General features: G+C 38.0%; 1 protein-coding gene across 4 annotated transcripts; it reads left to right on the forward strand.

Moving 5' to 3' along the window:
- Positions 1 to 835: 835 nt before the first annotated feature.
- ZNF624 (zinc finger protein 624) lies at positions 836 to 26,092 on the forward strand. Of its 4 annotated transcripts, none has more exons than XM_081161707.1 (7): positions 853 to 920; positions 2,603 to 2,721; positions 5,338 to 5,422; positions 7,282 to 7,344; positions 19,889 to 20,015; positions 20,704 to 20,799; positions 23,519 to 26,092. In XM_081161707.1, the coding sequence occupies exons 3-7, from the start codon at positions 5,390 to 5,392 to the stop codon at positions 25,738 to 25,740; spliced, it is 2,541 nt and encodes an 846-aa protein (XP_081017833.1). In that variant the 5' UTR covers positions 853 to 920; positions 2,603 to 2,721; positions 5,338 to 5,389; the 3' UTR covers positions 25,741 to 26,092. The 4 variants fall into 4 exon arrangements, with proteins under 4 accessions (XP_081017834.1, XP_081017833.1, XP_081017832.1 ...); XM_081161706.1 differs by lacking the exon at positions 853 to 920 and adding an exon at positions 1,217 to 1,429; XM_081161708.1 differs by lacking the exon at positions 2,603 to 2,721 and having other exon boundaries at positions 836 to 920.
- The last annotated feature ends 728 nt before the right edge of the window (positions 26,093 to 26,820 follow it).

Consider the following 26,820-nt stretch of genomic DNA (forward strand, 5'->3'; position numbering starts at 1 on the left):
TGACAATTCAGGGCCGCTGGCGTGGGTCCTACTTTCCCCAGGTTCCCCCGGCTGTCGGAGGTCTCGAGCGGCCGTTCACGCGGCTCAGTTTCACTGAGCTTCCGGTCTCCCTGCCAATCCGCTCCCGGAGGGGGAGGGCCCTGCACGGGCGCATGTGCAGAGCAGCACAGGTCCCAAGGCGCCCAGCGGGACTGGGTCAGAAAGGGGACGTGTCCTCCAGAGGGAAGCGGCCCCAGGGCCCGGGAGGACTGTCCGTGTGGACTATGGCCTTTGAGCATTAAAGCCGTGGGGCTCAGGCAAACAAAACCATGCCTTTAAAAACAACCATATAATAATTATATACTACATATATAAAATGTCAGTTAATAACACAGTATATTAATAATATTAATTATATAACATGTTAATCACACTGCGTATCAAATTTGGATGAGCCGTGAAAGAAACGCTGGTTGAAAGACGCAAAAACGATACTGACGGCGTCACCGACTTTTCCGGTGAAGAGCTGGCCTGGAAGACCAGCACGGGCGTGGACCGCACCCACGGGCGCCGGGCTCACCCGCGGCAGCGGAGGCCGACGTCTCTGCCCACGGCGCGCGCTCTGCTCACAGGGAGGTGTTCCCAGGAAGGGTTGTCTCGCTGTTCTTCGTGACGCTAGTGCCCCGTGCAGTGCTTGACGCACGGCGTGGCCTCGCAGCACAACTTCTTCAGCTTCATTGAATTCCAGGTCACGCACATCTACAAGCAGCGAGTCCCCCGAGCGCGGACGAGGAGCCGGCCGGCCGCTGAGCACTCTGGGTATTGTAGTTCCCTCCGGCCGCGCAGGCGCACTGCCGAGCTGGGGCCGCCCCGCCGAGCGGCGCCATCAGCGTTCCCGCCCCGCTCCGCCAGGGCGCCGGTGTCCTCAGTGCGCCAGCCAGGTACTCGTCGCCCGGGCGCCAGGTCTGGCCGCCGCTGCACCTCCGGGCGCGTCTCCCGCGGCGCCGGGGCGTGGCCGTTGCCTGCAGGGTCCCCGCCCCGCGCAGACGCTCCGCTGGGGCCGGGCCTGCTGCCCGCCGGCTTCCGCGCGGTCCCCGCGGCCCCCTGCCCACGGCGGTGCGGGCCTCGGCGCCCTGGGTGGGGGCCCAGCCGGCCGTCCTTTCTTTACAGTCCCCCTAGTGGGCGGAGAAGGGAGTCCGGGAGAGGGCGAGGCTGCGGGAGGGACCGCGTGTCCCGCCCTCCGACCCGCGGGGTGGAGCTGGGTTTCCCGCCCGCGGCTCAGCGGGCGGACCCTCTGCTGTCTTGGGTACGGGGCAGCCTTCCCTCGGCGGCTCGGTTCACGGCTTTCGGATAATCACCTTGAAGGCGCTCATCTGTCCCTGACATCACAGTAGTATTATTGCTTTGGTTGGGAAATGCTTGACTGACCCATGGCGCTGAAGTTCTCATTGTTAGTATTTTTTCTAATGTATCTTTATTGTTGGAAGTATTACAGGTGTCCCATTTTCCCCCCCATTGACCCCCCCCCGCCTCGATACCGCCCCTCCCTAGGCCTTCACCCCGTTATTGTCTGTGTCTATGAGTTATGCATATAACTTCTTAAATAACTGCCCTGGCTTAGGAACCGCCGCAAGTGAAGTTTCTACTTAAGTCTTTAATACTTCCGCAGTGCTTGGGAAGTCACAACATCTCAGAAAAAATTATCTAGGAAATTATGACTCTGCGGCAATATTGGCCTGTTACCTTCTGCATAATGTCAAAGGCAAAAGTAGAAACATAATGCGGCTAGCCTCATTTGCTGATGTCTGACTCATTGTGCTTGAGTGACTTGCTTATAACAACAGTAGCCAAACCAACATCGGAAGCTGGGGGTGTGAACAGCCACTCTGGAATTCTACTCCTCTACCAAACTCCTGTGTATACATAAATCTTATTGGCTACTTGGAAAGTATGGAAAAATGGAAAGAAGGGTAAACGTCACAGGCCCAGGCCTCATAAGTCTCAGTGGTTTTGGCGAACTCACTTGCAGTCTTTTTCTCTGTGTGCTGTTTTACACAATTGAGATCAAACTGAATATACTAAATTTTAAATAGCATTGTTTATTCTGATTATAAAATTAAAAAGATGTTTTTGTACAGTTTGGTTGTTAAACGTACTGGACTAGCATTATCTCCATGGCATATTGTCAAGGAGAAGTTTATTAATCTTTACAAATTTAAAAAGAAATGACTCAGATCATTATTAATAAGTTTTAAAGATGCAGAAAACCATTACTGTAGTTCCTTGGAAGTGAAAATATCTTAAGTCACTCCTTGTAAGTCTGCTTTTGCATTTTGGAAAAGTAGTTTTCACTTATTATTTCTTTAGCTATTTTTTTTTCTTTCCAACCTTGTAAAACTGGACTTCTTAACTTGGATGTCAGTGTATGGGTTTGAAAGGGTTGGGCTTCAAACTCCCTGAAATAATATGCAACATCATATATTCACGTGCATTATTATGTGGACAAGACCAGATTCTCAGATGTATCCTCCAAAAGTTAAGATCTGGTGTTGATATATAGTCATTGTTAATATGTTAAAACAGCTTCAATCATCATTTTAAATTGTGTTTAAACTTGGCACAGGTGTTGCTTCTACACTGTGAGATGAAGACTAGTTCAAGAAACACCAAGCGTGAAGCAGAAATTCAGCCAAGGGAACTAATGCAGGGCCACAGCTCTGCCTGGATTCTAGAATCCTCTTGGTAAAACATTTCAGTTGGATTTTCAAGTTTGTAAAGAAGGGTCTTTAATTTGGGGTTCAGGAGTTATCTTTAGAACAGTATTTATCAACACACTGATTGAAAAAGTAGATTTCTGTGCCTCACACCTATGGTATAGATCCTGATGTAGATCTTGGATGGAGCCAAATAATTTCCTATTTAATAAGCATGCCTTGTGAGCTTTCTCAATCCTCAGATTTGAGACCCTTCTAATTATGTGTGGGACTTTTCTTGGAGAAGAGTCGTAACTTTCATTAGATCTGCAAAGGAATCCATGACCTGGAAAAAAGGTAGAGAAACACTGGTGTAAAGGAAAACCTCTTTTATTGGTAACCTTGAGGCTTCAGAGGAGGAGTCCTCTCAGAGTACCCTCCCTTTATTCGGGGCTTCCCTGCGCACTACACTGTTTCCTCCCTCAGCTTCTTACTGCTCCTCTTCCACCAAAATCTTTTCATTGTGTCTAGTGAAACCCACTAGTGTCATGGGATAAACTCTACATTCTTAAGATATTCACATTTTTTCTTGATTTAACTAAACCCTGCCCTCTCTCTCCTACCTACCTGGTAGTTTTACATTTTTCTTTCATGATCGTTCACTTTATTAGTTAAGAATTTAATTTTGCAACTTTAATGGAGTCCAAGTGGTTTGGACAAGAAAGACAATTTATTTCTTCCTTATATAAAAGTCTAAGTTGGTAGGTGGCTGGTAGCAGTGAGGATCGGGTGGGGTAGGTAGCTCTGGTCCATAAGTTCCTCTAGAAACCCAGGTTTGACCTATGTTTTTGCTCCACCACACTCTAGGGTCCTCCCTATGGTGAAAGCTGGAAAGGGAGATGGAGAACTGGAGGGAAAACAGCTCTCTTTTAAAGGTGTCACCTCGAAGCTGCATATTGTCTCTTTTATTCCGATCCCATTTGCAGACATGGCACCCCTGCCTGCAAGGAGGTTCGGAAATTCTCTAGCTGGGTCACCTTGCAGCCAGCTGAGACTTCTTCAGGCCTCTGTCAAGTAGAAGGGGAGACTGGGTGTTGAAAGGCAATGAGTAGTCTCTGCTCCATTGGCCTACTTAAGTTTTCTGCTGTTTGAGTCAGTTTTAGAAAAATTTTAAAGAAAAATTGTTCTTTGGGAAATTTTATTTTTATTGGCATACTGTTTTAAGACATTTTATCTGTTACAGCCCCTTTCTTATTTCTATTTTTAGTTTATTGGTCTTTTTTCTTTTTGCTCTGTTGCTTGTCTTTTTCATTATTTAGAGAATCAGCTCCTGCCTTTGACCGCTGTTTTTGTTTGTTTTTCTTTATGGCTTGTTAATTATTTTCTTCAGTTGAATGTTTAATATTTTCATTGTTTAAAATTTTGTTTGAAATTATTTAGGGATATAAATTTATTCTCTTTAAAGCTTTGTTAGCAACCCAAGCATTTTAAATCTATAATACTCTTATTTTCTAATTCAGAGTTCTCTCTTTGACTTACTAGCTACTCAGGAGGGTTTATTTTAATTTCCAGGTGATAAGTGTTTTTCCCCCCTCCCTTCAGACTTCCATTTACATTTGTAATTCTACCATATCATAGTTAGAGAATGTAGTGTATTCAGTTTCTTCTTTTCATTGAAATTTTCTTTGGTCAGTGGTGTATGATAAGTGTTATCAAGTGCTCCATGGATGCTTGAAAATAACTTTCGAGTATAAGTCTCAATGTACCCATATCTACTTAAATTGCATATCTCTGATCTTTGAATTTATAATAGCTTTGCTTTATTACAATTCTTATTTTTCAGAAGATAGTTGTATCATTTCAGATGAGCTTCTGAGCAACATAAGCTGTAAGATTAGATTAAAATCTACTGTTTATTGAGCAAAAGCTCCATAGTGAACCTTAGGGAAGCCAGGTGCCCATTCAGGGCAGGAGCAGATTTGGCAAACAGAGTCTAATTGAGGGGCAACGAAGCTGCTGCTAATTGGCGGAGCTCCTCTTCAGCTCCACATGGCTGCTTACTGATCCTGTCTTTAGAAAGACTCCACAGTCATCAGTCTTTCTGGTCAGGATGTCTGCTTTTCCTGTTGGTTTTACAAACAGTTGTTTGTAAGACAGTGTTTCTGTGCCCCCATCCAAAGGTTATGTTGCCCAGTTCAAACATTCTAAAGGTTCAAGGAGCGAGAGGTGCAAGGTAGTTGCTCTGGCTCCATTTTCAAAGGGCCCATATGTCAACTTTACATCACAAGCTGATTTAGGGGGAAAGGTGTGGGCATTGGAATTAGACTGCTTTGGAGTTACGGGTGGCCTTGAATAAGTAAATTTATTTTTCTAATCCTCAGTTTTTCATGTATATATATAATTCCCATTGGATTGATGTGAAGATCAAATGAGAAAGTATTTTAAAAGTTCTTTGTACAATGTCTGGCCTGCTACCTGTGACTACATTTAATAGTATTAAAAATCTCAAGATATCCAGGAACAAGAATCTTTTCCTCACTGATCTTGGGGCTTACTCTTGTGTTCTTTACGGTAGTCACTCTCACTTGGATGTCAAGATTCCAGCTTGGTGAGTCTGAGATGAACAAGGCAGGACTGGTTTTCATGGCTTATTTCTCTTTCTCAGACATCTTTGTAGGACTCCGTTCCGTCTAGGGAAGGGAACAAAGAAGAGGACAATGGCTACTGTGGTTTCTTCAGCTGGACCTCTGGTAAGTTTGGGTTTCCTTTGTTTCTGATCGGCTGTCTTGGTTTGAGGACATGTCTTTTCCTAAAGTCTTGTAACTCTCCTGCCTTACCCACACGCCTTCTGGAAACTGAACCAAATCGTTTGATATGTGAGTAAAGGCTGTAATCTATAGGAAGATTCACTACACATATTGAACCAAATTTCAAGATCTTTCAAAAAAATATTGGGACTATCTTTGAATATGATAGGTAGCCTGGGAAATTTATTTATGGTGTTAAATGTGTATTGTTCCCAGGAAATTTCAGTTATTTAGTGAGTAGTAAAATGGGATATTTTTCAATTGGAAAATTTCATTTAGGAAATTTTGGGGGAAAAACAAATGTATACACATACTCACACTCTTAATTCATATATACCACATCCACACTCTCAGTGATTTCCTCTTTTTTACCCATTAAGAAGTGTTCAAGCTTAATAGGTGACATGGAGAGAAGATATTTAAGACAATGCTTGGCTGTAGGGGGCTTACATTCTCATTGAGGTAAGGCAAACAAAAGAAATAGTTACATTTATTTAGGTAGATGGTATTTTCGTAGCAATTATGATAAAGATGATGAGTGCTATGTAAGGAAAGAAATGGGACATTAGTATGGGCTGAATTAGTCATGGAAAACTCATGAGGATAGTTTGGTATAAGCTGGTATTCAATTACAAGTGGAATTTAAATTGTCCAAGTATTTGTGAAGGTACCTCAGGGGAGAAAGGAGTTTAGGGCAAGGCTCTGAGGCAGAGAACAGTGGTGAGCTAGTGATTCAAGATGGAAAATTGAAAGATAGGACTGGAATTAGATATTTAAGCTGAATCTTTTAATGTTTCTCTGAAGACATTTTAGAGTGTGTGTGCTTGGATGTGTATGAGATGGGTCTTGATGGAAAGAAGGCTGTGTTTTAGAAGTGCCTTTTTGAAGTACATAGATTCAGAAGAAAGGTACTGCCAACAAATAGAATTTTTATAGTAATGATCCATAGTAACCTGTAGTAGTGATCTTTTATTCTTTGTAACCAGGATATATAACATGTAACTGGTCCTTAAAACATACCCTTGAAAAGAGTAATAAAAACCAAAATGTTGCACTTGATTAGTAGACCCAAATATCTGTCTAGTATTTGCCTGATCAAACCCATCCCTAATTATCAGAGGTTGAAGTTCACATCATTGTACAAACTTGGGAGGAGAGAACTAAGATAACATTTTTCTCAATGAAATTTAAGTAAATACTTTTAGCCATATATTTTTTTAATGGCACAAAATCTAAAATTGATAAGTGCTACTAGAAGGTATAGTAAAATTTCATTTCATTTATAAAATCAGGCCCTTGTAGGGACATAGTTTCTAAGGTTTAGAAGAAAACAATGTTATGAGACGTCCCTGAAAATACTTCCTGAGCACTGAGACGTGCTGCCCTCCCAAACACTGTAATGATTCAACTGTAGAAAACAGTTGGTGTTAGTAGGTTTTGAATATTATTCTTGAGCAAGTTAGATACTTTCTGAGAAATAGGTTTCACCCCCCATATGAAAAGGAGAATTATGTAGCATCTGCAGGCCCCTTATTATAAATATGTTTGTTTTGATCAGTTCTTTATTAAAAGCCTTCTTTAAACACTGCAGTTATATCTTTCTCAATCTTGTGTGTGTGTTATTGTCTCAACCAAGGTGAAAGGACATTATGATTGGATGTTACTGTTTCATCCCTAAATGAAACAGTAAAAGAAGTCATCCCATATATACCAAATCCACAGCGGACTGCTGGTGCTTTTTGAGGCTCTGCTGTAGGTCATAGGCAGCCTATTATTGAGTGACCTTATCCTATATTCCTCAGAGTCCTGAAGTTTCCCAGCCAGATGAAGATAATCTTCAGGCAGAAGAACCAGAATTGGTAAAGGTAATACTTACCATTGCATGTAAGGGAAATAAAGAGAATGCTCCTCTTTTACTGCCCCTAATTCTTAATGTTCCCTGTTCATTTCAGGTTCACAGTGAATACGATCTTGAGTGGTAGCTGTAGTAATCCCAGGGCTGGTAGCATCAATTTGACAAATTTTATTTCTCCCAGTGGCAGCTCTAATTTGACAGATAGTCACATCATAATTGCCAGTGATGAAGTATCCTGTATCACAGTCTGATTCTTGCTTCATATTGCAAGACCCAATACCATTAAAAATATCAAGAATTGCCCTGGCAGGTTGGCTCAGTGGTTAGAGTGTCGCATGAGGACTGAAGGGTCCCTGGTTCGATTCTGTCCAACGTCACTTACCTCGGTTGCAGGCTCCATCCCCGGCCCTAGTCAGGGTGCATGTGGGAGGCAACCAATTGATGTCTCTCTCTCACATCGATGTTTCTGTCTGTCTCTCTCTCTGTCTCTCTCCCCCCCCCTTCCACACTCTCTGAAAAAGCAGTGGAAAAAATATTATCAGGTGAGAGAAAAAAACATAAAGAATACATCAACATCAGTTCGTATTTTTAAAAAATATTCCCATTCTTAAGATGAGTTTGTTTATATATTTTTATTTCATTCTGTTTGTTAAGTTTACTTTGTGAATATAGAATCCACCTGCTTTTTCGAGAAAAATATCAAAATCAGAAATGAATAAAAATTGTGTTAAGAAAAATTATCCAGGGAGAAACAAGATGGTGGCGTAGGTAAGAGCTGTACCCTCCGCCTCCCACAACCACATCAAAATTACAACTAAAATACAGAACAACCATCGCTCAGAAGCTCGTGAAATCTGGCTGAACAGAAGCCCTACAACCAGGGAACTGAAGAAGCACTGAGACCAGCAGGAGGGGCAGAGACTCGGTAGTGGGCCCGCACCCTGTGCCGCGGTTTAAACCCAGGAGGGACATCTCAGCGATGGAGGTTTCCTGGAGGAGTGAGGGGTGCAGCCCCACGTTGGGCCCCCAGCCCAGGGCTCCAGGGCTGGGAAGAGAAGTACCCACAACTTCAGGCTGTAAAAACCAGCAGGGACTGGCGCTGAGGGACATGGGGGCTGCGAGAGCCCCAGCTTTCCTCTTAAAGGGCCTGCACACAGACTCACTCAGAAGCACTTCTTCTGAGCCCTAGCACTGGGCAGCAGCTTGAAAGGAACCTGGGACATTCAGGGAGGAACTAACTTGCCTGAAATTGGGCCAAGAGGTGGAGGGGCAGCTTTCTCCCAGGCAGAAGGGCTGGCAGAGGCCATTGCTCCTTTGGTGAGCCCTCTCCCACAGAGCTGGCAGGCAGGTACCATATTTGAATCTCCAGCATCTGACTCACACCTTTAGCCCCACCATGGTGATTCCCAGAGACTCTGCCCCTCCCTACTTGCAAGCTCATCTAAGCCATTTCCAGTGGTTTTCTATGAAAGTGGTTTTTTGAGCCTTATGCTTAGGACTTTCCTAAAATCTCTCAAACAAGCAGCAGCTGGCCTCAGTGTGACCCATACAGCTTGATAAGTGGCCCCAGGCCTGGCACTGGTGGCAGCCTGCACTGGTTCATGGCTTGGCCTCTCCTGGACAACGCCAAGCCCAGCACAACTAGTAGCCAACTATGGTTTGCTATGTAGCTCATGCTGGGTGGCCCTGGACAAGGCACTGGCAGAGGCTGACTTTGCACCTCCAGGGAGGCCCCAGAGACAGACCACCTGGTGGTCAGACTTGACCATGCTGGATTACAACAATACCATATCCACGAGTGACACACTCAAGGGGTGCACTTGGTGAACACCAAAACTCCACTAAAGTAAGTCCTGCCCCACAGGAGTGTCTCCAGCACAGCAGCTCTTTGGCTGTAGTCCCAGCTGGTCCTCACAGCCGATTGGCCTGGGGTCAATTCCTCCCAGTCATGCCAACAGCAACTAAGGTTTGACTACAGCAGGGCAGTGCACGCAGCCCACACAGAGGAGCACCTAAAAGGCCCAGCTCAGGTGACTGGGGAGGCTGAGCCACTGGACCCTACAGGACACCTACTACGCAAAGCCACTCTACAAATTCTAGGAGATAAAGCAGCTCTACCTACTACATGGAAACAAACACCTGGAAGCAGCCAAAATGTGCAGGCAAAGAAACATGTCACAAAGGAAAGAACAGAAGAAATCTCCAGAAAAGGAACTAAATGAAATAGAACCAAGCAAGCTACTAGATACAGAGTTCAGAATTATGGTTATAAGGATGCTCAAGGATCTTAGTAAGACTATTACGAAAACAACTGAGACCATTGATGACCTAATAAAGTATCAATTAGAAATGAAGGCTACACGAACTAAAATGAAGAATAATTTACAGGGAGTCAACAGTAGAGTAGAGAATGCTGAGAATCAAATCAGCAATTTGGAGTATGAGGAAACAAAAAACACCCAACCAGAAGAGCAAAAAGAATCCAGAAATATGAAAATAGTATAAGGAGTCTCTGGGACAACTTCAAGCGGCCCAACATTCATATTATTGGGGTGCCAGAAGGAGAAAGAAAGCAAGAAATTGAAAAACTATTTGAACAAATAATGACAGAAAACTTCCCCTACCTGGGGAAAGAAATAGACTTACAAGTCCAGGAAGCACAGAGGGTCCCAAACAAGAGGAACCCAAAGAGGCCCACAGCAAGACACATCATAATTAAAATGCCAAAGGTTAAAGACAAAGAGAGAATCTTAAAGCAGCAAGAAAAAAGCAGTTAGTTACCTACAAGGGAGCTCCCCTACGACTGTCAGCTGATTTCTCAACAAAAACCTTGCAGGCCAGAAGGGAGTGGCAAGAAATATTCAAAGTGATGAAAAACAAAAACCTACAACCAAGATTACTCTACCCAGCAAAGCTATCATTTAGAATTGAAGGTCAGATAAAGAGCTTCACAGACAAGGAAAAGCTAGAGTTCATCACCACCAGACCAGTACTACATGAAATGTTGAAACATCTCCTTTAAGAAGCTAATGAACGAACAAAAGAATCTGATAAACTAAATAGACCCAGGGACATTGACGCATGCAACAGACGATCATATTTCAGAGGGAAGAGGGAAGGGGGAGTGGAGGGTGGAAAGAGATTAACCAAAGAAGTTATATGCATATATGCATAACCCATGGACACAGACATTAACGGGGTGAAGGTCTGGGGAGGGGGTGGGAGTGAGGTGGAGGGGGTCGATTGGGGGGAAAAACGGGACACCTGTAAAATTTCAACAATAAAGATAAATTTTTTAAAAAAGTATCCAGCTCAGCCAGGCGTGGCTCAGTGGTTGTTCATCAACCTATGATCCAGGAGATAGTGGTTCGATTCCTGGTCAGGGTACATGCCTGGGTTGCAGGCTCAATCCCCACTTGGGGGTGTGCAGCAGGCAGCCAATCAATGACTCATCATAGATGTTTCTACCTCTCTCTCTCTCTCTCCCCCCCTTCCTCTCTCTGAAGTCAATAAAGATATATTTTTTAAAAAGAAAAGAAAAATTATCCAAAACTTAAAAGTAAGGCAAAAGATATGCCCTTTCAATATCACATTAGACCAGTATCTAGCCAGCCTGTCTAAGGGCTGTCAGACACAACAAAGAAGGTTTTGTTGTTTGACTCATTGTTTATTATTGATTAATATTCAGACCCTTAAAGTTAGATGCTAACTTGTAGAAGACTGAAAAGTTGCAAATTATTTCTACCTAGGAGAAGAGATAATCCCCAAAGTTACGGTTTTATTGTCCTTTGGACATTTACTAGGTTACTATCTAATTTTGCAATCTTACTTCAGCATTCTTTTCCCACTGTCTATATATCTGTTTCTTATATCTGCTTTGAACCGGCTTGTCAAGCTTGCTTACCTCTCATTAATGTCTTAGTACATCTTTGACATACGTGTGTTGATTATACTTTTAGGAGAATTGTGGTGTGTTTTTTATTTTATGTAGGAGAAGTTCAGCCCCTTTTTCTTTTTTTAGGATTGTGTTTAAGTTTTTTAAAATTACACTTTGAAAGTTGGCTTTATTCCAAATATGTTTTGTGTAAAAGTGGTGGGGATTTTTGCTTTTATGAGAAAATAATTCTGAGATTCAGTCTTATACATTCATTTTTTGAAACATTACTGGACCAATGATTTTTAGTGTCCTTTAATATATGACAATTTAGGCTTTAATATAAAATACGTATAATTTCAGAGTTTGAACTAGGAGCCTTAGGAAAATACCACAGTTTTTGACATGGTGAATAAATCATATGGTTTGTTTTTGTCCTGATGGAGGGAATTCCTGGCAGAAGATTAATTCCCTCTGGCTCTTTCTTAAATTCTGCATCCTGTTTATAACTGCTGAACTTAGCTTTAACTTTCATTTGAGTAGAACCAGTATTTTAATAATTTTTAACATTGCTATTTCCACCAAAAGGAAAAGGAGATGGAATTTTCATAGGGCTTGTGTCGAATCTGTTTGGAGAATATTGCTATCTTAACAATATTAAACTTTCCAATAGAAAGAATATGGGATGTCTTATTTTTTTTTACGTATTCTTTAGTTTCTTTCAGTGATGTTTTGCAGTTTTCAGCGTACAAGCCTTGCACATATTTTGTTAATGTATTCCTGTGTAGAAATAATTCACTTAAGTGTGTCGATCTTGTATTCTGAACCTTGCTGAACTAGTTTTAGTTCTAGTAGGGTTTTTTGCATGTGTGTGTGTGCAGATTCGTCAGGGTTTTCTATATGCAGGATAATACCATCTGTAAATAGAGGTTATGTCATTTACAAATAGAAATTATCCCTTTCCAACCTGGATACCTTTTATTTCTTTTTCTTGTCTAATTTCCCTCACTAAAACTTACAGTACCATGTTGAACAAAGTGAAGAGAGGGGACATCTTTGTTTTTGTGGACTCAGAAGGGATGTACAGGGCTGTTTGCCATAAAGTAGGATGTTAGATTTGGGTTTTTATAAATGGTCTTAATCATGTTGACAAAGTTTGCTTCTAGTTGTAGTTTGTTAGATTTTGTCAGATACTTTTCCTGAGCCTGTTAAGATAATCCTGTGACTCTTGTTCTTTATTCTATTAATATGGCGTGACCTGGATTGATTTTTAGATAGTAAATCAACTTTGTATTCCTGGACAAATCCGATTGGCTGTGGTGTATAGTACTCTTTTATTTGTTGCTGGGTTCTTTTTGCTAGTATTTTGTTGAGAATTCTGTGTGTACAGTCATGAGAGATATTGGTCTGTAGTGTTCCTGTGATGTCTTTGTCTAGTTTGGTAGTACTGGCATCATAGAATGAGTTGGGGAGTGTTTCCTTCTATTTTTTGGAAGAGTTAGTGAGGTTTGCTGTTAATTCTTCTGATAATGTGTGGTGGATCTCACCAGCAAAGCCATTTTAACCTGGCATTTATTTATTTATTTACTTACTTACTTACTTACTTATAGATCTAGTCAGATTTTCTTTGCCTTGAATCAGTTTTGGTAGTTTGTGTCTTACTAGGAATCTGCCCACTTCGTCTAGGTTATCTAATTTGTTGACATACAGTTGTTCATATTAGTCCTTTATAATCCTTTTATTTCTGTCAGGCCAGTAGTAATGTCTCCCTTTTCATACCTGATTTTAGTAATTGGAGTCTTCTTTTCTTTTTTAGTCAATCTGAGCTTGTCATTTTGTAATCTTTTCAAAGAACCAAATTATGCTTTTGTTGGTTTTCTTTATTGTCTTTCTATTCTCTATTTTGTTTACCTTCATTCTAATATTTATTATTTTCTTGGTTGAAATAGGACTCCAGGAACTCCTTTATAAGGGCTGGCTCAGATCACAGTAACACAGTGCAGGCAGGCAGTTCAGTGCAGGTTTCTCCCTAAAGAGCAGTTTTCGTGAGAGGCCCCTGTGTAGAAATGGCTGCTAGACTCTTTCATGTTTTTTGTTTTGTCTTGGGTATTTTTGAGTCCAATTAGCCACCAGGAGCCCTCTTAGTATCTTTTTTCTGAAGGTCCACAAAATTTATTAGGACTTGTTTTGTGGCCTACCATATGGTCAGTCCTGGAGAATATTCATGTACACTTGCAAAGAATGTATGTTCTGCTGTTATTGGGTGTCTTTGTGTTCTATGGGTGCCTAGTTTGTTTATAGTATTTTATCCAAGTCATCTTTCCTCATTGATCCTCTGCCTTGTTGTTCTATCTATTATTGAAAATGGGGTATTAAAGTCTTTAACTGTTATTGTTGAATTGTGTTTGTCTTTTCAATTCTATAAATTTTTGCTTCCTGTATTTTGAGGTTCTTTTGTTAGATGAAAATATTTTTAAACTTGTTGTCTTATTGATACATTAACCAGTTTATCATTAGAAAGTATCTCTCTTTGTTTCTGGTAAAAATGTTTGTCTATTTTGTCTGATACTAATATTGCCACTCTAGCCCTCTTTTGTGTATTATTTACATAGTATGTTTTTTCTATCCTTTTACATTAAACCTATTTGTGTTCTTGAATTTAAAGTGTGTCTTCTGTACACAGTACATATTTGTAGCATTTTAACAAAAGTCCCTTCTGCCCATCTCTCTTTTTGATTGCAGTTTTCAGTCTATTTACTTTTAGTTTAATAAGGTAGAATTTATATCTGCCATTTTGTTATTTGTTTTTGTGTGTCTTAGGTCATTTTTGTTTATTTCTTCCTCCTTCACTGCCTTTTTTGTGTTAGATATTTTCTAGTATCCCATTTGATTAACTATTCTTGTTTCTTTCACAATATTTTTTTGAGTTACCTTAGTTAAATTTCCCTGACTGTAATTAACATCTTGACATAAAACAGTGTATTTCAGATTAATGCCAACATAGTTTTAATAGTATATACATCTTTGTTCCAGTATAGCTCCATTCCCTTCTCTCTCCTCTATGCTATTATTTTCATACAGATTGCACCTTTTATACATTATAATCTCATCAACACTGTTTTATACTTACTACTTTATGCAGTTGTCTTTCAAATAAGATGAGAAAGAGTTAAAAAAATACATTTATATTTTTTTCTCTTTAGATACCTTTACTGGTCTTATTTCTTCATGAATATTTGTGTTACTGTCTAGTGTCCTTTCATTTCACTTGAAGGATTCCCTGTAGTATTTATAGGAGGCCAGATCTGCTAGCAATGAATTCTCTCAGTTTTTGTTTATCATTTTTGAAGGATAGTTTTGCTGCATATAGAATTCTCTGTGGACATTTTTTCTTTCAGCATTCTGGATGTTATACCACTGCCTCCTAGTATCAGTGGTTTCTGATGAGACGTTAGCTGACAGTCTTACTGAGGATCCCTTGTACATTAGGAGTCCTTTCTCTCTTGCTGCTTTGAAGATTCTCTCTTCATCTTCTATCAGTTGATTATATTGTATCTAGGCATGGATCTCTTTGATTTTGTCCTACTTGGTGTTCATTGAGATTCTTGTATGTGAAGGTTAATGTTTTTCATCAAATTAAGGAAGTTTTGGGCCAGTATTTCTTCAAATATTCTTTCTGCCCCCTTCTCTCTTTCCTCTCCTTCTTGAACTTCCAATATGCATATATTGGTATTCTTGTTGACCCACAGATCTTTGAAGCTTTGTTCATGTTTTTCATTCTTTTTTGCTTCTGTTCCTCAGTCTGGATAATCTCAATTGATCTCTCTTCAAGGTCACCAATTTTTTTCTGCCTGCTTATCTGAATCTGTCAGGTTTCTATAGCAAAGCACAGCAGCCTGGATGGCTTGTAAACAACAGAAAATTTTTTGAAGGTTAAAAAAGTCTTATTTAGAAAGACTGAAATGGTAGTAGCTAATTTGAATAGCTATTTTGTATAAGAAATTACTTGACATTTCTTTTTGATATCTTCAAGAGTTAGATTCCATTATACATGCTTTATTCTTTCATCAAACCTGGAAAAATATACAATGGTTTTTCAACAAGTGGTTTATTCTCCCTTTTCGTGTATAGAAATCTGTATGATCTCTCAGACAGTTCCTTCTGGAACAAACTTTCCTCCTCTCCCCCAGCCAGCCCTTGTGGGCTGTGGGACTAGGACTAGAGTCAAAACATGTGAATGTCTCCTCAATGGGAAGAAATTTATTTCTCACAGATCTAGAGACTAAAGTTCAAAATCAGGGTACCAGCATGGTCAGATGAGGTCTTTCTTCTAAGTCACAGACTCCTCATCATATCTTCACCTGGTGTAAGGTTCTAGGGGTCTCTCTGGAGCCTCTTTTTTTTTCTTTTTTTTTTTTGTAAGACGCTAATCTCATTCATGAGAGTCTTACCTTCATGACTTATGCACTTCCCAAAGTCACCACCTCTTAATACCATTACATTGGACAATAGGATTTCACCATATCAATTTTGGGAGACACAAACATTCAGACCACAGTACTGTTCAAATTGCTATTTCTTTCCACTGAACCTCTCATTTCAGTTATTGTATATTTCAACTCCAGAAGTTTAATGTGATATCCTTCTCATAACTTCTTTTAATTCTTTAGACTTGATCTTCTTTGGGGTTTTGAACATAGTTATAATGGCTGATTTAATGGCTGATTTAATGTCTTCATTTACTAAATACAACTTCTTGCCTTCCTCAGGTACAGTTTCCATTGACTGCTTTTTTTTTTTTAACTATTTATAGTCCATGCTTTTCTGTTTCTTTGTGTGTCTTGTAATTTTTTATTGAAAACATGATATTTTAATTAATACAATGTGGCAACTCTGGAAATCATATTCTTCCCTCCCCATGGTTTATTGTTGCTGCTGCTGCTATTTTATTTATTTAGTGACTTTCCTGGACTAATTCAGTAAAGTTTGTATTCTTTGTCATGTATGGCCACTGAAACCTCTGGTTAACATAGTGATTAATGATTGGACATAAATTTCCTTAAGTCATAATCCAGTAAGTCCTCCAGCATTTGCCAAAAGGCTTTTGTTTGTGTTTGACATACCTTCTACTCTTAGCCAGGCAGTTTACAACTCTGCCTTGCCCTTTACTTCTTGCTTGCAGAGAACCTCAAGGTAAACCAGAGGTGAGAGCTGAGGGCCTTCTTGGATTTTTCCTGGGGTTTAGTTAGTTCTTGGTGGGAAAAGAAAACAAGCCTAGTAAATTTATTATAATTTATATATGAAGTAATTAGCAATAAAGCTTATGAACTGTCATTATCTCCCACATTAGCCATGTTTTATTATTAGCAGAATTATGTAAAACATACTTTACAAATTTTGTGGTCCAAAAAAAGATTTAAACAGTTTGATGGGCATACCTATCTATGTGGCAGAAAACACCTCCAAGGCCATCTGTTCTGATACAAAGCAGATCTTAGCCAAATATGTAACCTAAGGCCTTTGCCTGATTAGTCAGCTAAGAAGGGCCTTAATTTACTAGATCCTTGAGTATAGTGATTACAAACTTGAGTTCTGGAGCCAAACTGCCTGGATTTGAATTTAGACTTTGCCTCCTTTGTGAACTTAGGCAAAGCACCTAACCTCTCCAAACCTCACTTTCCTAGTGTGAGGATTCAGTCATTACATAAAAATTCCTTAGATCAGTACCTGACAAATAATATGCACTGTACTTATACAAAAGTAGAGAGAGTAGTTTGATGAGTCTCGTTGAACCTATTATCCATCTTCAACAATTATCAACCCATGGGCAATCATATTTTGTATGTAGCCCTATCTTCCCTCACTAATTATTTTGAAGCAAGTAAGACACTATATAATCTTATCTATAAATATTTCATCATATAATCTATAACATTTTTTTAATGTTAAGTATGCAGTTGACTCTAACAATGCAGGGGTTAGGAGCACCAACCCATGTGCTGTCAGAAATCTTCATATAACTTTTGACTCCCCAAAACTTTAACTGCTAATAGCTTACTGTTGACCAAACGCCTTACCGAAAACAGTCAATTAACACATATTTTATATGATAGATGCATTACACACTGTATTCTTACAATCAAGTAAGCTAGATAAAAGAAAATGTTAAGAAAATTATAAGGAAGAGAATATACATTTACAGTACTATACATATTTAATGAAAAAAAATCCATGTATAAGCGGACCTGTGCAGTTGGAACCCATGTTGTTCAAGGGTCAACAGCTAAAAAACTAACAGCCTTCATATTATCAAATATTGAGTTGGTATTTGTTTCCCTAATTGATTATTATGTTGTAATTAGTTAATATTGCCTCTTAGGTCACTTTCAACCTAGAGATCTACCCCTCCCTCTTTTTCCTCCCCTTGTAATTGTTTATTGAAGAAACGGTCATTTGTACTTTAGAGCTGTGTTATCCAATATAGTAGGCACTACCCACATGTACATGTGACTGTTGAGCACCTGAAATGTGACCCATTTACAGATGTACTATAAATTTGAAATACTCCTTATGTTTCAGTGACTTAGTATAAAAAATGAAGTATCTCATTAATTTTACAGCAGCCACTTATGATCCTTCAATTCATTAAAGATTGCAAAATGGTGATGTATTAATTCTTTTGTCCTTTGTCATGTACGAGCTGTAGTATACTTACATAAAGAGAAACCTCCCCACATCAACTGTTTGACCACACCTGGTTATCATACAAACTATATATATTTTGCATAGAAAAAGGACAAAAGTTTGATTCTTTCTCCTTAATTACCAGTTTCCAAGCATCTTCCAAAGATAATCAATGAGTATTTTTGTAATTTTATTATGAAATTATGAATTTAAATGTATGTTTTTGAAACCCATTAAAGTTATTGTCATTATTAATGCTCAGATTGTCCCATCATTGGCCAGTGGGAGCTTCTTCAAATTGTCTCCTGTCCTAAACATGACCCTAGCAGTCTTTGATAGCTTCCTTGCTTTTTAGTATGACAATAAGTTCCAGACCCTGGTTCCTCTTAGTGGGAAGCAATATTTACAGGCCACAGCCTAGCTTGCATAATGCTACCTTAATGGTATTGTTTCCAGGCCTTTTTAGTGGACAAAGCTAGGAAATGTGCTTTTTCATTAAAAGTAAAATACCTCATAAATTTAGACTGGTACTTCCAATTCAAATTTGGATCTATGGAGTTTTTATATAATCTCATCAATATTATATTTATATCTTTTTCCCGTGCCAAATGTATTAGTTATCAATGACGTCGATATACTAATTTGTTTTCTTTAACACTACACAAACAACAGTTATAAAACATCACTACCACCAACAATATGATTATTTACTGAAACGTGTTATTTTTGTTATTTGTAGTTCTTTTTCTCTTTGGGGTATATCTCACAAGGGATATCCAGAAAAATTACTGTCTTTTAAAATCACTCAAAATAGTTCTTTCTGATGAATGTGTATGCTACCAATTTGTTTCATTTTACTTTTAATTTTTAGGAATTGCTTTTGTTGTTGGAAACAGATCTTTTAAAAAATAATACACCAATTTAAAAAAACAGTGTCGCAAATCTTCAAATAGTACATCCATATTGCTTAGATTTTTAAGACTTTGGAGAATGTGGTAGGGAGGATTACAAACATTTGAGGGGTCACATGCTGAGGGAATGAGCAAGATATAACTTTGTATTTAATGTTTTCTGCTATGATTTTATTTTGTGGCATAGAAAATTACTCTGGACTACTTGCCTTGTGCAATACTAGTTTTTTCAGATGCTGTAGATGTCACAGTAGAAATGTACCATATTCCCACACTATTATAAATTTTGTTTATTTTTGGAACAAATAGGCTTATAGATTATTTTTAAATTTAAGTATTTTATAATACTATAAACTGTTCACATGGTTCAAGTTCAAAAGTCAGATCTACAACACAAGAAATATTCAGTGGAGTTTGGCTTTTATCCCAGTTTCTTGCACTCTATTTTCTCCTTCCAGTAGGTAACCATTACAATTTATTATGATTAATTCTTCCATTTTTTTACACAATGACATATATATTTCATATCTTGACCAAAGAAGCTCCATAAAGTTCTGTGATTTCTTATTTTTATTTTTCAAAGAGAGAGCTTATAATATTCTTTATCTGTCATCTGAATGATAAACTGTATCTTTTGATAAGCCATATTTTATAGATTGGAACTGAAAAAGTCGATATACATAAGCCAGGGTTTTGAAGAAGAAAGGATTATTTGGGTGGTAACTACCAGCTATTATGAGATATTTTAAAGACTTCCTAAGGAAGGAGGAAACCATACTGTTTGGCTCCAGGTAATATAGTAGGACCAATATTTAGAAGTTATAGAAAGCCAGATTTGAATTAGTCTTTTAAAAAACCCAAAAACCTACTATTAGATAAAACTAAAAATAGAATGGGCTTCCTCTTGTGGTTTTAAGTTCTTGTCCCTGGGGACATTTTTGCATCCTTTAAGGGTTGAGCCGGTTGGCTTCCAGAGTCATTTGGTGATTCTGATTTCTGTAGTTCTTCCCAAGTTTTGTATGAATTACTTTGCTTAACAGGCCTTATTGTATAGTCCCTGGGTGATCACAGTGTATTTATTTTAGGAATCAGTGACATTTAAAGATGTGGCTATAGACTTCACATTGGAAGAGTGGAGGTTGATGGACCCTACACAGAGGGACCTGCACAAGGATGTGATGCTAGAGAATTATAGGAATCTTGTCTCCCTGGGTAAGGATAACTTCTGTGTTTGTGTATCTGCCCATTTGACCAGGTTTGCTGAAGATATAGAGCTTCTAAAGTACTTAATTGAATTTTGGCATTAAAACCTCATAATCTTAGGAGCATATTATTGGGAGTTATGCTATTCCTCACTCTTAACTGAATGGTCTACCCATTGTAGAGTAAGAAATACATATTTCATTGGAATCTTGGAGATTGTTGACAATCCCTCATATTTAGGACTAGTTTTTTTCTGGTCACTTCCATAAATGAGTTACCAGTTCCTCTAGAAAGAAGAGGAACAAATATGATCTATTATCCCAGCAAACTCTGGGTCATAGTGTTGAGCTTTGAGATACCTTTGTAATTCTCTATGACACCCATTGTACAGTAAAATGTTCTGCTGTGATGGGAATGTTTATATCATTGGTGCCCCATATTGCAAGCACTGGCCACTTGTGGCTCTTGAGTACTTGCAATGTGGCTGGTCCAACTGAAGAGCTAAATTTTAAATTTTATATAATTTAAATTCAAATTTAAATTGATACATGTGGCCATTGGCAACTCTGTTGGACAGCACATCTCTAGAACTTCCTGTAATAGCCACTCTGCACAGGAGATTAAGAGTTGAGACTGAATTTGGCACTAGTTCTTGCTCATGGGCACAATCAAATCATATTCATTTTTCTCTGAACAGGGCTTGCAGTTTCCAAACCAGACATGATATCTCATTTGGAGGATGGAAAAGGACCATGGGTGGTAGTGACAGAAATTTCAAGAGTCCCCTATCCAGGTGAGTTAATAGGAACCAGGAAGATTTATTCCATGGATGAATCAAATATCTGAAATATTTTGGAGAACCCAGGAAGAACAGAATGTCTACCTCTGATAGCCTGATATATCAGTGAGGTCCTACAAGGCAAGATGTCTGAATAGGTAATATATTTCAAACCACTGGCTATGTTTGGAGCAAAAGGCTCATATCTAAGAGGAAAAGAGATAGGGAAACTGAATAAGAATGTTCAGAACCTGGGAACTTAAAGTGAAGAAGGCTGGAGACAGGAAGAGACTGGATTCTAGGCACCAGAACTAAAGAAATAAAAGGCCTAGCCTGGCCAGTGTTGCTCAGTCGTTGTACGTTAACCTATGAACCAGGTCACAGTTCAATTCCTGGTCAGGGCATATGCCTGGATTGTGGGCTCGATCCCCAGTAGAGGGCATACAGGAGGCAGCCAATCAATGATTCTCTCTCATCATTAATGTTTCTATCTCTTCCTCTCCCTTCCTCTCTTTGAAATCAATAAAAACATTTTTTTAAAAAAAATGAAATGAGCCTGGCTGGGTGTGGCTCAGTGGTTGAGCGTCAACCTAGGATCCAGGTGATCGGGGTTCGATTCCCAGTCAGGGCACATGCCCTGGTTGTGGGCTCGATCAATGACTCTCTCATCATTGATGTTTCTAGCTCTCTCTCTCCCTCTCCTTTCCTCTCTCTGAAATCAATAAAGATATATTTAAAAAAAGAAAAAAAAATGAAATGAGGCCTAGTGAGCATAGGTATCTGGAACCATGGTGATACTCAATTGTGGAGGAAGAATTGTAAAGAGGGTAGAGTTCTTACTTTGAACACCTGGATTCAAACCTGGATCTGTCATTTACCAGCTTTAATTAACCATGTTGAACTTCAATGTATGAATCACAAAGTGAAAATTATATCTCCCTAACTCCTGTGGTTGTTAAGAACTGAGATAAGTTTATAAATATGTTGACTATGGGATATTTAACCTTTATCTTTTAATAATATTATTGGTAAGTTTAGAATTTTAGGTTGGCAATTATATTCTTTCAGCATTTTCATATCATTCCACTGTTTTCTGTCTTATTACCTAGAATCTGTTGAGAATCAATCATCTGTCTAATTCAGGAGTCAGCAAAGTTTTTGTGTTTACCAGACAGTAGATATTTTAGGCTTTGTGGGACTGTAATGTCTCTGTAGCAGCTATGACATTCTGCCATTGTAGCATATGTTTTTTAAAAATAATGTTTTCAAGTTTTCCATTATTCTTTGCTTCAATATGGATATTTTATACTGACCTATTTTTCAGTTTGCTGACACTCTCATGTGCCATATCTACTTTTAGCCTATCCTTTGAGTTCTTAATATTTTTATTTTCCCGTTCTAGAATTACCATTTGGTTCTTTTTTTGTAATTTCCAATTGTTTGGTGAAATTATTAGTCTTGTCTTATTTTCTTGAATATAGTAATCATGATTAATTTAAAAGTTCATATCTGAGACCTCAATTATTTCTGTCACCTTCAGATTGGTCTTTATTATGAGATTTTTGTGGATTTTTTTTTCTCATATCATTTTTATGTCCTTGTATGCCTATTGTTTTTCATTGTTAGGCATTGAATATAAAATGTGTAACAATAATTTGAGGTTCTGGATTATGTAATTTTTTTTTTACAGAAGATTGTTTGCTTTTGGTGAGCTGGTAGGATCCTCAGTTCCCTTGACTTACTTAGACATTTAAATAAGGTGGGTTTTAGTCCTTGAGTTACAGGGTTTTCTTCTTTGTTGGCTGTGAATTCAAATCTTTGTCCAGCACAATGAATCCATTGAAAGTTCTACTTACCTTGAGTTTTAAAATAATAAAACCATTCTGTCCACAGAAGATTTTGATCCAATTTGTTTGTTTAAAATTATTATATCTAAGTGTTTAAATTCAGATATAATTACCCTAAAAATGAATTAGAAATATAAAAGAAGTATAATAAGTGTTTTAGAAAATCAGATATTAACTTGCACATACAAACTACCACCCCACAGTATAATTTTTTAAAGGAATTTTGGCAAACTGTTAGAAATGTTCTTAAGACCCATAAAAAGGATATAAAACTATTCTTGATAATAATTATTACTATTTGAAATATTAATAACCACAAACATTAATTTTGACTAGTTCAGCCTACTTTCTGAAAAGTCAGTGTCTTTTTCCATAAGAACTGTATTAAAAGGTATGTACGAAGATGCCAATAAGCTACTATGATAGGGAAATTTGAGAAGACTCACAAAATAAAAATTAAAAGCTAGCCAAAAAAAATCATACTTTCTATTCAGAACAAATAGAAAGTATGATTGAGGACAAATATCTGGTTTGTGGAGTAAATGAGAAACAGGGAAGTAGTCACAACTTATGAAAAATGCTCTCTAAAGAATTTGACTCTAAAGGGAATGAGAATATAAATATTTGAGAGACTTAGATTCTAGGAGCATTACCATGAATGAATTTTTAATAGAGGAAAACTACTCCTCGAATTTACTATTTTGGTTCTTTGCTTAACCAGCTTCCCTTAACTTTAGCTCCTTCTTCCTAGAAAACAAGGCCAATTTGCAAGCAGTTAAAACCACATATTCATTGTCAGCCCAAGTTTTCCTCTTATTATTCAGTTTAGTGAGAACTCCCCAACTTAGGAAATGTAGTCATTTGAATTTTCTTTCCTCCCTCCCCAGAGTTGGAGACCAAACCAGCAACCAAGAATGCTATACTAACAGAGGATATCTCTGAAGATTTATCACAGGAGACCATAGTAGAGAAACTCGCAGAGAATAGTCTGCGGGACTCCAGAATGGGAGGAATATGGAAATGGAATGACAGGATATTGAGACTGCAAAATACTCAGGAGAGTCGGAGCCAAAGAATAGTTACACACAAGAAAATTCCCACTGGTCAAAGAGGTGTTATACTTGGGTCTATTTTTTGTCCCAAACCAGGAGTTATCACAGAAGAGCTCCACAGCAAATGCTTAAAAAAACATGAGGAAAATTTCACAGAGAACTTATATTTGAATACAGATACCCATTTGGGGAAGAAAATTTGCAAGAATACAGAAGGCAGCAAAGTTATAAGGCCTGCTTCAGAACTTACTTTAGGGGGAAAAAACAATAGTAAAGAAAAACCCTATAAATGTAGTATATGTGACAAGGCCTTTTGTTATAGGTCATTACTCATTCAACATCAGAGAACACACACTAAAGAAAAACCTTATGAATGTAATGAATGTGGGAAAATGTTTAGCCAACCTTCATATCTTAGCCAACATAAAAAAATTCACACTGGAGAAAAACCCTATAAATGTAATGAATGTGGAAAGGCCTTTATTGCTTCTTCATCACTTATGGTACATCAGAGAATTCATACTAAGGAGAAACCTTATCAGTGTAATGTCTGTGGAAAATCTTTTAGCCAGTGTGCACGCCTTAATCAGCACCAGAGAATTCAAACTGGAGAGAAGCCCTATAAATGTAGTGAATGTGGGAAAGCTTTTAGTGATAAATCAAAACTTGCACGACATCAAGAAACTCACAATGGAGAAAAACCCTACAAATGTAATGATTGTGGGAAAGCTTTTAGGAATAGGTCATATCTTAGTGTACATCTGAAGACCCATACTGAAGAGAAACCATATAAGTGCAATGAGTGTGGGAAATCCTTCAAGAATACCACAATTTTTAATGTTCATCAGAGAATTCATACTGGAGAGAAACCCTTTAGATGTAATGAATGTGGAAAAGCCTATAGGAGTAATTCAAGCCTTATTGTACATATAAGAACTCATACTGGGGAAAAACCTTATGAATGTAATGAATGTGGGAAAGCATTCAATCGTATAGCAAATTTCACAGAACATCAGAGAATTCATACAGGAGAAAAACCTTATAAATGTAATGAATGTGGGAAAGCATTCATTAACTATTCATGCCTTACAGTACACCACAGAATGCATACAGGAGAGAAACCTTATAAATGTAGTGAATGCGGAAAGGCCTTCATGCGTTCCTCATCTCTAATTATACATCAGCGAATTCATACTGAAGAGAAACCTTATCTATGTAATGAATGTGGGGAATCTTTCAGAATAAAATCACACTTGACTGTACATCAGAGGATTCATACTGGAGAGAAACCATATAAATGTACTGACTGTGAAAGGGCATTCACTAAAATGGTAAACCTCAAGGAGCATCAGAAAATTCATACTGGAGTAAAACCCTATAAATGCTGTGATTGTGGAAAATCCTTCAGGACTAAGTCATACCTTATTGTACATCAAAGGACCCATACTGGAGAAAAACCATATAAATGTAATGAATGTGAGAAAGCTTTCACTAATACATCACAGCTTACTGTGCATCAAAGAAGGCATACTGGAGAAAAACCCTATAAATGTAATGAATGTGGTAAGGTTTTCACAAGTAACTCAGGATTTAATACCCATCAAAGAACACATACTGGAGAGAAACCATTTAAATGTAATGACTGTGGGAAAGCCTTTAGCCAGATGGTACATGTCACAGAACATCAGAAAATCCATAGTGGAGAGAAACCCTATAAATGTGATGTCTGTGGAAAAGCCTTCAGGAGGGGTTCATACCTTACAGTGCATTGGAGAACACATACTGGAGAAAAACCCTACACATGTAAAGAATGTGGGAAAGGTTGTATTACTCTGTCACAACTAACTCTGCATCAGCGAATTCATACCGGGGAGAGGCCCTATAAATGTGAAGAATGCGGAAAAGCCTTCAGAACAAACTCAGACTTTACTGTACACCTGAGGATGCACACTGGAGAAAAACCCTATAAATGTAATGAATGTGGAAAAACCTTTAGGAGTAGCTCAAGCCTTACTGTACATCAAAGAATACATCAGCGAGAAACTCAGTTAATATAAAGAATAGCAAGTCACCCAGATGTCTACTCCACAAGAAAAACCATAATTTGTATCTTTAATGAATGTGGGAAGACTTTCAGAATCAATTTGCCAGAAAATACATACAGAAAAGACACTCTATAATCATGAATGTGGAAAAGCATTTCATCATATTAAAGCTTAGGCGTTATAAGAAAATTCACAATAGAGTGCAATGATGGATAAATGAAAGCCTTCATCCAGATTTCATACTTTATTCATTTAACAGATTATCTTTAGTGTCTATATATTTTTTATGTCTATATATTTAATGTCTATATATTTTTGCCTATTTTTCTGTTGGTTTGTCTAATAAATCTGGAAACGCTCTTTATATATTCATTCATTATCATCTGTGTTGCAGGTGTTTTTCTTAATCTAGCATTTGTCTTTATACTTTTTATATAGTAAAAGGAGTCGCCACATATTTTTATTTTTATAGCAAATGTAAAAATAATATATATTTTATATATTTTTTCATTTTTTCATTTTTTTAATTTACTATTTTAGTTAAAGGATCTTAATTCCTAGGTTATACATAGTCTCCTAAATTTGTTTCTAAAATTCTGATTATTTTTTACATTAAAGTCTTTAACCCATCTGGACTGGAGGGCTATTGATAAAAGATCAACTCCAAATGGCCATTAACCTATGAAAATATTATGAACCTAAATAGTACTCAGGGAAATGCAAATTACAACATCCAATGAGTTCTCTTTCACTTCATGGAGTTGGCAAAATTAAGAGATCTTTTGTTAGTGGGGTTTAGGAAACCATGAACTCTTACCAAAAGGTTATCTCAACTTACAGTTCTGCCAGCAATCCAATTTGAAAATATTTAATATCTTAAAAATAAAAATGCTTTGACCTAGAAGTCTGTCCCACAGAAATAACAGCATCAATGCATAAGAATACATGTAAATGAGGATATTTGTTGAAGTATTGTCTTAGAGGCAAAGAAGAAACCCAACTGGAGACAAAAGGAATGGCCACTAAAAGGAGCATGGTTGGATGAATTGTGATATATGCTGATAGGTGGAATAGCATGAGAGTAATTTTTTA

This window comes from Miniopterus schreibersii, assembly GCF_964146895.1.
Source record: "Miniopterus schreibersii genome assembly, chromosome: 16".
NCBI lineage: Eukaryota > Metazoa > Chordata > Mammalia > Chiroptera > Miniopteridae > Miniopterus > Miniopterus schreibersii.